The following is a 10,200-nucleotide window of genomic DNA, read 5'->3' as shown; positions in this document are numbered from 1 at the left end:
CCGGCCTGCAGCATTTAAAAAAATAAAATAAAATCATACATAAACTTAGAATATTTTGAGAAATCTCAGTTGTTTTTGGAAGCAGTTGGACTTTTTGGTGCTCATCGTCGGATATCTTTGCGTGGACAATCATTTTGTCCTGTATCTGATTTAACTTGTTTGTATCTTAATTAAATTTTTCAAATTTAATTTTGATTGAATTGAGAAAGAGTTGACTCTTCAGTGTTTCTTCAATAAACAAAAAAATTCAGCAGAATACATTCAGCTTTATTATTAGCCCTGTGCTGAGGTGTTAGTGTTTTCAGTTGAACAAAGTTTCTATTTGAAGGAAATATTAACAACCAATTTCATTTAAATATCAAAGTAAATATTTTAATGATTAATGTGTATTATAGAATAGATAAATTATTTTTCTTATTATTATTGTGCTGCCAAACTTGATTTACGACAGAACAAAAAAAAAGATCCGGATAAAAAAATCATATAATAATAAGATTCATAAAACTTTTGGTAAATATTACTTTATTTCTTTCTCCTGCTGTCTGATAAAATGTTTTTCCTGTCCTGAGGAACTCCAGTTTATTTTATTTTAATGAATCTGAAGCTTCACATGGAGCTCTGAGGTCCACGTGACCCCATCTGACCCGGCCCCCGTTTCCTGTACATGCTGACGAACATTCACCGGAAACAGCAGAAACCCTATTTCAAAATAAAAGTTCCAGTTCAGAGGAGCCAGCAGGGACTTAATTCCATTAAAGGAAAATTAAAATGTGAATATAACAGTGACTCTTGGTTCTGGTTCTTCTTGGTTCTGAACCCGACAATCATTTGCTTTGGATCAGAACTGACGGATTTCTGGGTGATAATAAAGTCAGAGATGAAAACTGAATTTTTATCTGCAGTTTATCCTCGTTTCCTTGAGGAACACCAGAGGTTATTATTAGTATTATTTGAACTTTGACAGCCGGTCGGTTCTGGTCCACTTCCAGGCGGGTCGGAGCCAGCACAGCTCAGCAAATGAGACTGTTTTATTGTGAAAGGAGAGAACCGGAAGTGGATCCGGTGTGCTGTCGGAACACTTGATGCCGAACCGTTTCCTGCTTCTCCGTCGGTGCATCTGAGCGGCTCCAGCAGAGGTTCGCGGAGCAGAGCCGGGCCCATCCGGACCGGAGCCGAACCGAACCCGAACATGGCGAAGAGCTACGACTACCTGTTCAAACTGCTGCTGATCGGAGACAGCGGCGTGGGCAAAACCTGCCTGCTGTTCCGCTTCAGCGAGGACGCGTTCAACACCACCTTCATCTCCACCATCGGTGAGTCCGGCCCGGTCCGGTCCAGATGCTCACCCGCCTCTGGTACCGGGACAGCTCTGTGACGTCAGCCTACCTGCGTCCCACCAGTCCTGTTGATGATGATGATTCTCAGCTTCATCACCATCAGGATGTTCTGATCAGACAAATGAACTGAACCGGTTCTGGAACGGTTCTCCTGAACCGGTTCAGTTCATCATGGCTGAAAGGAATCATCATGTGAAGGTTCTGGTTCTGGGAGGCCCGGTGGGCCCGTCACTGGGTTCTCAAGGTACTTCAAATTAAAAATGTAAAAAGAGACAAAAACAACCAGAAGAAATAGAAACTGACCCAAACCAACCAGAACCAGAACCAGACTGGCAGCACCAAGGAAGCTGACAGAAACTCATCCAGGAGGTCCAGAAGAACCAGAACATTTGGAGTTCTGCAGGGCTCACTGATGCTACTATGGTCAAAGGTCATCAGGGATCCAGGACCAGAACCAGTTCTGGCCCAGAAAAACACAAAGACCCGTTTCACATCGACCAGAACCGTCCTGGTGGTTCTGGTGCCGTTCTATCTGGAGCAGAACCAACAGAACCTGCAATCCATCAGGGTGGTATAGTGATGTGGACTTCTGGACCCGATGGAACCGGATCAGAACCTCCCTGAAGCTGAAGGTCCAGAACATCTGGGTTCTGGTCCAGAACATTGATCCAGAACCCACCAGCATCAAAATGAAGGTTTCAGAGTGGCCTAGTCAAAGTCTGGAGTGCAGCAGGTTAGAACCGGTCCAGCGGGTCAGAACCGGTCTAGTGGTGTTAATCAGAGGGCATGAATACTTTTCCCACAGGGTTCTGGTTCAGCAGAACCGGGTTCAACAACTAGGAGCTGATCCGGGCCCGGTTGGTTCTGAACACAAACATTGACCAAAGACCAGAACCAGTTCTGTAGGAAACCCTGAATCAGGTCAGAACCTTGATGCAGAACAGAATCGGATCAGAACCACATTCAGCCTTGCTAAGAGATGCAGACAGGAAGCGGCTCAGTTTCACTTCCTGTTCAGAGGCGGAGCAAGAACCCAGCTGAGATCAAACCGGTTCTGGATCAAAACTGGTTGGGTCAGCTGGTTTCTGCTGGTCAGGTGACAGGAAGCTGGACCATGACATCACCGGGTTAGAAACCGTCCAGAACCAGAAGCTGAGACGAGCTCAGAACCGGACCTGCAGTGGGTTTGACCGGTTCTGGTGGGTCTCTGCAGAACCATTTTCCTCTTTGCGACCCAGATGATGAACAGAACAGGTTCTGCTGTCGGTTCTGGTTTCAGTCATGGGACCTGCAGGAACAGGAAGTTCCTCGTCTGAGGCAGGAAGTGATGTTTGGTCACGTTTGTGTTTTAAAAATAACCGAGGGAGGTTTGTTTTCTGCACCTCCAGCTGCCAGGCGGGCGGTGCGGAGCTGTTCCTGATCTCTGTCTCTGTGCGATTCCCTTTCCATCAGACCAGATGTTTGACATCTTTTCAACAGATGTGATCTGGTGATAAAACATCAAATATCTAACCACACAGCTGTTATGATGAAGTTCTAATTCTGTCCCTTTGGGGTCTGAAGGGCCACAGGTCGGTTACAGCGGGCCCGATTTGGCCCGTGGACCTTCAGTTTGACACACGTGACTGATAGTGTCCGCCTCTGTTTCAGGAATCGATTTTAAAATTCGGACCGTGGAGCTGGATGGGAAGAAGATCAAACTGCAGATCTGGTGAGAGCTGGTCTGGAACCGGGCTTGGAGAACTTTTTCTGGTTCTGGATCACTTAATACAGGTCCAGTTGGAGTAACTGGTTCTGGATCTGAACTGATTCGTTGTTTGTGGATCAGTTAAGTGAACTAGAATCTGTTCGGAATCACTAACCCGTATTAATCCCGTGAACCCGGGTCGGGTTCTGTCCACAGGGACACGGCGGGTCAGGAACGCTTCCGGACCATCACCACAGCCTACTACCGAGGCGCCATGGTAGGCCACGCCCCCTCCCCTTTCCACTGGTCAGTGCAGACGTGTCACTTCCTGTTTGTCGCTGCAGGGCATCATGCTGGTGTACGACATCACCAACGAGAAATCCTTCGACAACATCCGGAACTGGATACGCAACATCGAGGAGGTAGGCCCCGCCCCACCATGTGACCCAGCGCTGATGATGTCATCGACCACCTGACGGGTCAGCGGCCATGTTTGTGTTGCAGCACGCGTCGGCAGACGTGGAGAAGATGATCCTGGGAAACAAGTGCGACATGAACGACAAGAGGCAGGTCTCCAAGGAGAGAGGAGAGAAGGTGGGCGGAGATCCTGATCACATGACAGGAAGCAGATGGATCAGAACCCAACGGGTCCGGTGATGTTCTTAACGTGTGGTTCTGTTGTCCTTCAGCTCGCCATCGACTACGGGATCAAGTTCCTGGAAACCAGCGCCAAGTCCAGCATCAATGTGGAGGAGGCGAGTCCGGACCCGACCAGAACCCGGGCTGCTGTAGAAGCCGGTCCTCAGTAGAACCCGGTCCGCAGTAGAACCCGGCAGCAGTAGAACCCGGTAGCAGTAGAACCCGGCAGCAGTAGAACCCGGCAGCAGTAGAACCCGGTAGCAGTAGAACCCGGGGGTAATGTTGTGTTCGTCTCCTCAGGGCTTCCTGACCCTCGCCAGAGACATCATGAGCCGCCTCAACAGGAAGATGGTGAGTCGACCCGAACTTCCAGGTGTTTCCAGGTGTTTCCAGTTCTCCGTGACATTCCTTGTTTTCTCTGCAGAACGACGGGGGTCCGGCAGGTGGAGGTGGCCAAGTGAAGATCTCAGAGCCGCTCTCCAAGAAGAGCGTGTTCAGGTGTTCGCTGCTGTAGGCGGAGCCTCCAGCGGCCCACCAATCACCTGCAGACGCTCACTGCAGTAGGCGGAGCCTCCTGACCCACTGTGGCTCCTCCTCCATCCAGGTTATGATGGCGGCTGCCTTGAAACGTGAAAACAATCGGCAATGTTTTTATTTCTGTAGGATGGAGGCGGGGCTTATATAGGGGCGGACCTTACATGTACAGACACACTTAAAGGGACAGTCCGTGTTTTTCCTGATTGGTCATCTGAGCGCGCTCAGTTTCTGCTGAAATCATTACTTCCCTCCTCCAGCGCCTCGCTCTAAGAAGAGCATGTTCACAAGGAAAAGTTAGTACACCCCTTGATCAGCTCTTTACTAGATGTTCACATAATCTTTCATATTTATCTCCAGAATTTAAAGTGATTTTATCCAAATAAACAGGAACTAATCAGAAGGACAACCAAAGTTTTCTCTAACTCAGGGGAAAGTTAGCACACCCCAACATCTACTCTGTCTGGATGAAATCCCTTCAGGAGAAGCTTCTTGTCTCCATCTGTGGGACGCTGTCCCCTCATCACTTCCTGTCTCCCCACAGCATCTGCAAGAGCTCAGTATCTGGCCTTTGACTAGGCTGAGGAGCTTCATCCAGCTCCCTGTGTTCCTGATTGCAGACGTTTCTGTTCTGATTGTTCAAACTGAGCGCGCTCAAACGTGTGAACTGTCCCTTTAAAGCCGTCTCCAGGAAGGTCACCTCGGGGTCAGCAGGGTGGCCATGCTTGACTTAAAAATGGCAGCTGTGAGCATGAAGTAGGCACATTTCGGTCTGACGTCTCCAACCAGGATGACTGATGGTTTCATTTCAACGCAGCTTCGGTTTGTTTTCATGCTTTTATTTTGAAGTTATCTGCTCTAACAGTTGTCTCAGGACAGGAAGTGCTGCAGTTTTCAGTGAAACAGGAAATGTTTCAGCTTCCTGTGGAGAATCAGTTTTACATGAGGAGGTTCTGATCCGTCAGCTGGTCTGAGGTCAGCAGAACCCAACCGGAACCGGCTATGCAACTGATCCGGAGAACCCGGCTGTCTCCAGAGTTCCTCGAGTTTATTTTTCTACCTGACTTTCAGAATAAAAGCCTCTAACTGTATTGTAACATGAAGGATTTTCTAAATAAACTTGTTTTATATTGGAGTTTGTCTCCTTGTGTCAGAGGATGATGATGATGAAGAACTGGGCCTGATCGGATCGAAGTGAACAGAAATCCTGGTCCGAATGGAAAGTTCTGCCTGGTTCTGTTTGGGAGAACAGAACAAATGTAGTTCTGTTCAGCCAGACAGTGGAGGTCAGAGGTCGTCCTCAGAGTCTGAAGCAGAACCTGAAACCCGACCTGGTTGTTTCAGAGCCGCTCAGAACGGAAGGCGTAAAGTTTCATCGGGGTCATCTGAGGTCCGGGTTCCAGAACCGGCTGATCCCTGGTTCTGGATCGGATGGTTCTGAGGACGATTTTCTGGATAAAAACACCTGGACGTACCCGATCCCGGTACCACTGAGGTCTGGTAGAACCAGATCGGGTCAGAACAAACGCTGCTGAGCTTTTCATCAAACGTGTTTATTAACGAGGTTAGAAAAGAGCCAGCAACGCTCAGCTGAGGAATATTTACACACGTATAGTTGGACCACCAGGGCGGTTCTGGACCACCGGACCGGTTCTGGAGGAACCTGCTGACCGGACTGAACAGGAATATTTACAGGAAGTAGAACCAACGTTCCTCCTGGAAGCGTCAGAACCTGCACACAGAGATTACAGATCAGTAACCATAGCAACAACGTCCTCTTCCAGCCTTCAAAATAAAAGCAGAGTACTAACCTGTGAAGTGGCATCAGACGACGGTGGCGGCTTCCTGAGGAGGAGCAGAGATCATGTGACCTCAGCAGCTGATGACATCATCACGCCCTGACCAATCAGAAGTGAGCTGACTTACAGCCAAGACGAAGGCGCCGTCGCCGTGGCGTTTTCCGGAGTAGGGGCGGGGCTCGTCCTGCAGGTGGGAGGAGGCGCAGCCGCTGTCGGAGCCGGTGGAGCCGGAGAGGCAGTGGGAGGAGGAGCCGGAGCTCTCGGTGGCTGCAGACACACCGAGACAGGGTTACTCACTCACCTGACCAGGTGAGCTCCAGGGGGCGGAGCTACAGCGGTCAGAGCTCATACTCATGGAGGGCTGGCTGTTGGTCTCCTGCTCCTGCTCGTCTTCCTCAATGCAGGAGGAGCTGAAGGAGGCGTCGGCCGGGAGGGCGGAGGGGCTGCAGGAGGAAGGACAGGTGAGCAGGAGAGAGGGCGGGGCTTCAGGTGCTCCAGGTGCGACTCCTACCTGAACATGTGCAGGTTGAGTGGTCCCAGCAGGCTGCAGGACGACGGTCCTGATGCTGCCGCCTCCGGGGCCGCCGCCCTGCTGAACGGGTGGGCGTGGTCAAAGGTCACCACAGCGATGGATGCCCTGGTTCTGGCGCCTGGACCGAGCAGAACCGAATGGGTCAGACATTCTGATCTCAGCTAGCTGTTGCCATGGGAACCTGGCCGTACCTCTGGGCTTCATGATGTAATGGACGGCCCGGTCGCTGATGGCAGCGTCACTCGGCTGGATGTCCAGGAACGGTTTGTTCCCCACTCCCATCGACACCATCTCCTTCAGACGCAACTCTGAACACACAGGAACACACACACACACACACACACACACACACACACACACACAGGGTTAACACCATTTCGTTAACTGCCTGGCGGTGGCATGCCTCTGTGTGTCTCTGCACGGTGGCGGCAGCCTCCACCTTTGTTGCGGGCCGCCTGGCTCCACAGGATGCGGGCGACGTCGGCGGTCCAGGCGTGCTTGGCGTCGGCCGAGGCGGCCTGCAGGACGAAGGTCTGGTTCTTGGCGGTTCTCCTACGGAACCAGATCTCGAAGCGGAGCCCGTCGTCCCCGCTGGACTCGGTCAGGCCCACGTCTGCTGTCTGAAACAGGATGAGTCCAATCAGAACCGGAGCTCACAGGAAGTCCGTCAGAACGCGGCCGGCGCGGCGCGGTTCACCTTGAAGGAGTGCTTGTAGATGAAGACGTCCAGCCCGCCCTCCATCTTCTTGGGCTTGCTGAACAGAAGCAGATCCTCGAACAGGAAGATATGGCGCTGGCATTTCCTCCTGCCGCTCCAGACCGTGAACTCGTCCTGCCGGATCAGCTGACCCTGCTCCTTCAGGTTCACCTGCAGGGAGAGCAGAACCAGCTCACACGGGGCTCAGCGCTGCCATCTACTGGTGGAAACAACACACAGCAGGACCGCTGAGAAAAGAGGAAGTTACTAAACTGCTAATTAAATAAAAAACATATTTTCCCTGACTCACAACACAGAGGTCAGTGACCTAAAACAAAGAATTATTCTGATTTAATGCATCTGCCTTTGTTCTTATTCATTAAGCTTCCCATCAGGATTAGAGGGATGACGTAAGCTGAGGCGGTTCATTACATTTTACTGAGCAGAGTGTCCAATCCTCATGGTAAAAAGCATTAGCAATTTTCCAAAAATCACATCAATGATCTGTTTTTTAAAATTATTAATAGTTAAACTCAGCTAGTTTGATGCACATTAATAAATATTATTATTAAATTAAACTTTTGTTCAGTTTTGCTTCCAACTCTGCACCACAATCCGCTCAGTGGGGACATGATGCAGCCAAACTGCGCCCTGACGTAAAGTCATGCAGCCAATAGAAATAGAGACTTGTTGAGAAAAGCTGTTACCATGGAAACAGATTTAAATCCTGCGGTCTCTGTTTTGAACATCGATATGAGTTCAAGGTCAGAGGAGAATCGGTCGGTGAACGATTTCCACAAACGCTGCTATAAACTGGATTGTGTTTTTGTCATCAGAACAAACGATGAAATCGGATTCATCTGGTCAGAGTTCTGCAGACATCACTCCTGCTGCAGGTCCTGAGGGTCAAAGGTCATCTGTCACCCTGCAGAAACACCTCGACTCACATCGCATTCCCTGATGGCGTCCATGGCCAGCAGGTCGTTGCCATGGCGAAGCTGGAACTTGACCATGTCGGTGGCGTCCTGCAGCGCGGTAAGCTCCGCCTCCTGAGCCACGCCCACCTCCTTGGTGAGGTCAGAGAGCAGCAGGGCGTATTTACTCATCCTCTGGATGGGCTTCAGCAGGTAGGACGACAGGTCCATCTTATCGCCCAGCTCCAGCTGCTTCCTCTGCAGGCAGGGGTCAGAGGTCAGGGAGCTGCACGAGGTCAGAGGTCAGACAGAAGCTGCAGTACTCACCCTGAAGAAGGCGTGGCCGTGGTTCGCTAGCAGCGCGTCAGATTTGGGTTTGTTCTTACTGTAGAGAGCGTAGAGGCCGAACTGCTCCTGCTGCTCCCAGAAACACACACACACACACACACCGTTACACACAATGCTGGGTGAGGAAGATAGCTTCAAACCCATTTTACAAATAAAAATCTGAAAAGTGCGTCATGTGTCCCAGGACATGGGTGGAGCTGGAGGAACGACGGCGTGTTGGACTTGGGACACTCGGACCTGGAGGACTGGCTGCTGCAGAAACTGATTTAGTAAATTTAACCCAATAATTTAATTATAAATGTTGGTTAAAATCTGATGTTTGGATTTTAATTCCCTAAAAATACACGATGTCGGTGGCGAGACCCAGGAAGTGGATGAGATTCACCTGGAGTTCCTCAAGGCTCTGCATGTTGTAGGGTTGTGCTGGATTTTGTAGGGACATCGGGGGCAGTTCCCCGGGACCGGGGCAGTGGCCCCCCCTGGGGGACCTGGTGTCCCCGGGTGGGTGGTGGCCCCCCCTGGGGGACCGGAGGGTGTGCTCCAATTACAGAGGGTCACACTCTTAAGCCTCCCTGGTAAGGTCTATTCAGGGGTCCTGGAGAGGAGGGTCCGTCGGATAGTCGAACCTCGGATTCAGGAAGAGCAGTGTGGTTTGCATCCTTGTCGTGGAACACTGGACCAGCTCTACACCCTCAGCAGGGTCCTGGAGGGGGCATGGGAGTTCGCCCAACCAGTCTACATGTGTTTTGTGGACTTGGAGAAGGCGTTCGACCGTGTCCCCAGGGGGGCCTTGTGGGGGTTCTCTGGGAGTATGGGGTACCGGGCCCTTTGATACGGGCTGTCAGGTCCTTGTACGACCTGTGTCAGAGTCTGGTCCGCATTGCCGGCAGTAAGTCGGGCTCGTTTCTGGTGAGAGTTGGACTCCACCAAGGCTGCCCTTTGTCACCGATTCTGTTCATTACCTTCATGGACAGAATTTCTAGGCGCAGCCGAGGTGTTTATGGGATCCGTTTTGGTGGCCTTAGGATCGCATCTCTGCTTTTTGCGGATGATGTGGTCCTTTTGGCTTCATCGGAACGTGATCTGCGGCTCTCACTGGAGCGGTTCGCGGCCAAGTGTGAAGCGGCTGGGATGAGGCTCAGTGCCTCCAAATCCGAGGCCATGGTCTTGAGCCGGAAAAGGGTAGAGTGCCTTCTCCGGGTAAGGGGGTTCGTCCTGCCTCAAGTGGAGGAGTTTAAGTATCTGGGGATCTTGTTCACGAATGAGGGAAGAAGGGAGCGGGAGATCGACAGGCAGATTGGCGCAGCGTCTGCTGTGAAGCGGGCGCTGTACCGGTCCGTCGTGGTGAAGAGAGAGCTGAGTCAAAAAGCGAAGCTCTCGATTTACCGGTCGATCTACGTTCCCAACCTCATCTATGGTCATGAGCTTTGGGTCATGACCGAAAGAACGAGGTCCCGGATACAAGCGGCCGAAATGGGTTTCCTCCGCAGGGTGGCTGGGCTCTCCCTTAGAGATAGGGTGAGAAGCTCGGTCATTCGGGAGGGACTCAGAGTAGAGCCGCTGCTCCTCCACGTCGAGAGGAGCCAGTTGAGGTGAGAGGTGTCTGGTAAGGATGCCTCCTGGACGCCTCCCTGGTGAGGTGTTCCAGGCACGTCCCACTGGGAGGAGGCCCCGGGAAGACCCAGGACAAGCTGGAGGGACTATGTCTCTCAG

At 51.4% G+C, this 10,200-nt stretch overlaps 2 protein-coding genes across 5 annotated transcripts in view; one reads left to right on the top strand and one right to left on the bottom strand.

Annotated features, from left to right (window-relative positions):
* The first annotated feature begins 499 nt into the window (after nucleotides 1-499).
* Nucleotides 500-5,330, top strand: LOC106960962 (ras-related protein Rab-8B). Its single transcript, XM_015054382.1, has 8 exons — nucleotides 500-1,313; nucleotides 2,988-3,048; nucleotides 3,241-3,301; nucleotides 3,369-3,446; nucleotides 3,529-3,618; nucleotides 3,714-3,779; nucleotides 3,964-4,014; nucleotides 4,088-5,330. The coding sequence occupies exons 1-8, from the start codon at nucleotides 1,190-1,192 to the stop codon at nucleotides 4,175-4,177; spliced, it is 621 nt and encodes a 206-aa protein (XP_014909868.1). The 5' UTR covers nucleotides 500-1,189; the 3' UTR covers nucleotides 4,178-5,330.
* Nucleotides 5,331-5,729: 399 nt separating this feature from the next.
* The window catches only part of plekhg4 (pleckstrin homology domain containing, family G (with RhoGef domain) member 4), a 31,486-nt gene continuing 27,015 nt past the window's right edge, over nucleotides 5,730-10,200 (bottom strand). For all 4 annotated transcript variants that reach the window (XM_015054370.1, XM_015054367.1, XM_015054368.1 and 1 more), the window contains 10 exons: nucleotides 8,467-8,556; nucleotides 8,173-8,397; nucleotides 7,226-7,396; nucleotides 6,968-7,148; nucleotides 6,720-6,836; nucleotides 6,508-6,646; nucleotides 6,348-6,439; nucleotides 6,124-6,263; nucleotides 6,009-6,042; nucleotides 5,730-5,929 (listed from right to left, as the gene is read on the bottom strand). In XM_015054370.1, the coding sequence (XP_014909856.1) occupies nucleotides 6,022-6,042; nucleotides 6,124-6,263; nucleotides 6,348-6,439; nucleotides 6,508-6,646; nucleotides 6,720-6,836; nucleotides 6,968-7,148; nucleotides 7,226-7,396; nucleotides 8,173-8,397; nucleotides 8,467-8,556 (1,176 nt within the window). In that variant the 3' untranslated portion in view covers nucleotides 5,730-5,929; nucleotides 6,009-6,021. The remainder of the gene's footprint in view (nucleotides 5,930-6,008; nucleotides 6,043-6,123; nucleotides 6,264-6,347; nucleotides 6,440-6,507; nucleotides 6,647-6,719; nucleotides 6,837-6,967; nucleotides 7,149-7,225; nucleotides 7,397-8,172; nucleotides 8,398-8,466; nucleotides 8,557-10,200) is intronic.

The sequence above is a fragment of the Poecilia latipinna genome, unplaced genomic scaffold (genome assembly GCF_001443285.1).
Source record: "Poecilia latipinna isolate Pla-1442-1.1 unplaced genomic scaffold, P_latipinna-1.0 Scaffold1247, whole genome shotgun sequence".
NCBI classification, from domain to species: domain Eukaryota; kingdom Metazoa; phylum Chordata; class Actinopteri; order Cyprinodontiformes; family Poeciliidae; genus Poecilia; species Poecilia latipinna.
This window is presented reverse-complemented; position numbering and strand designations above follow the sequence as displayed.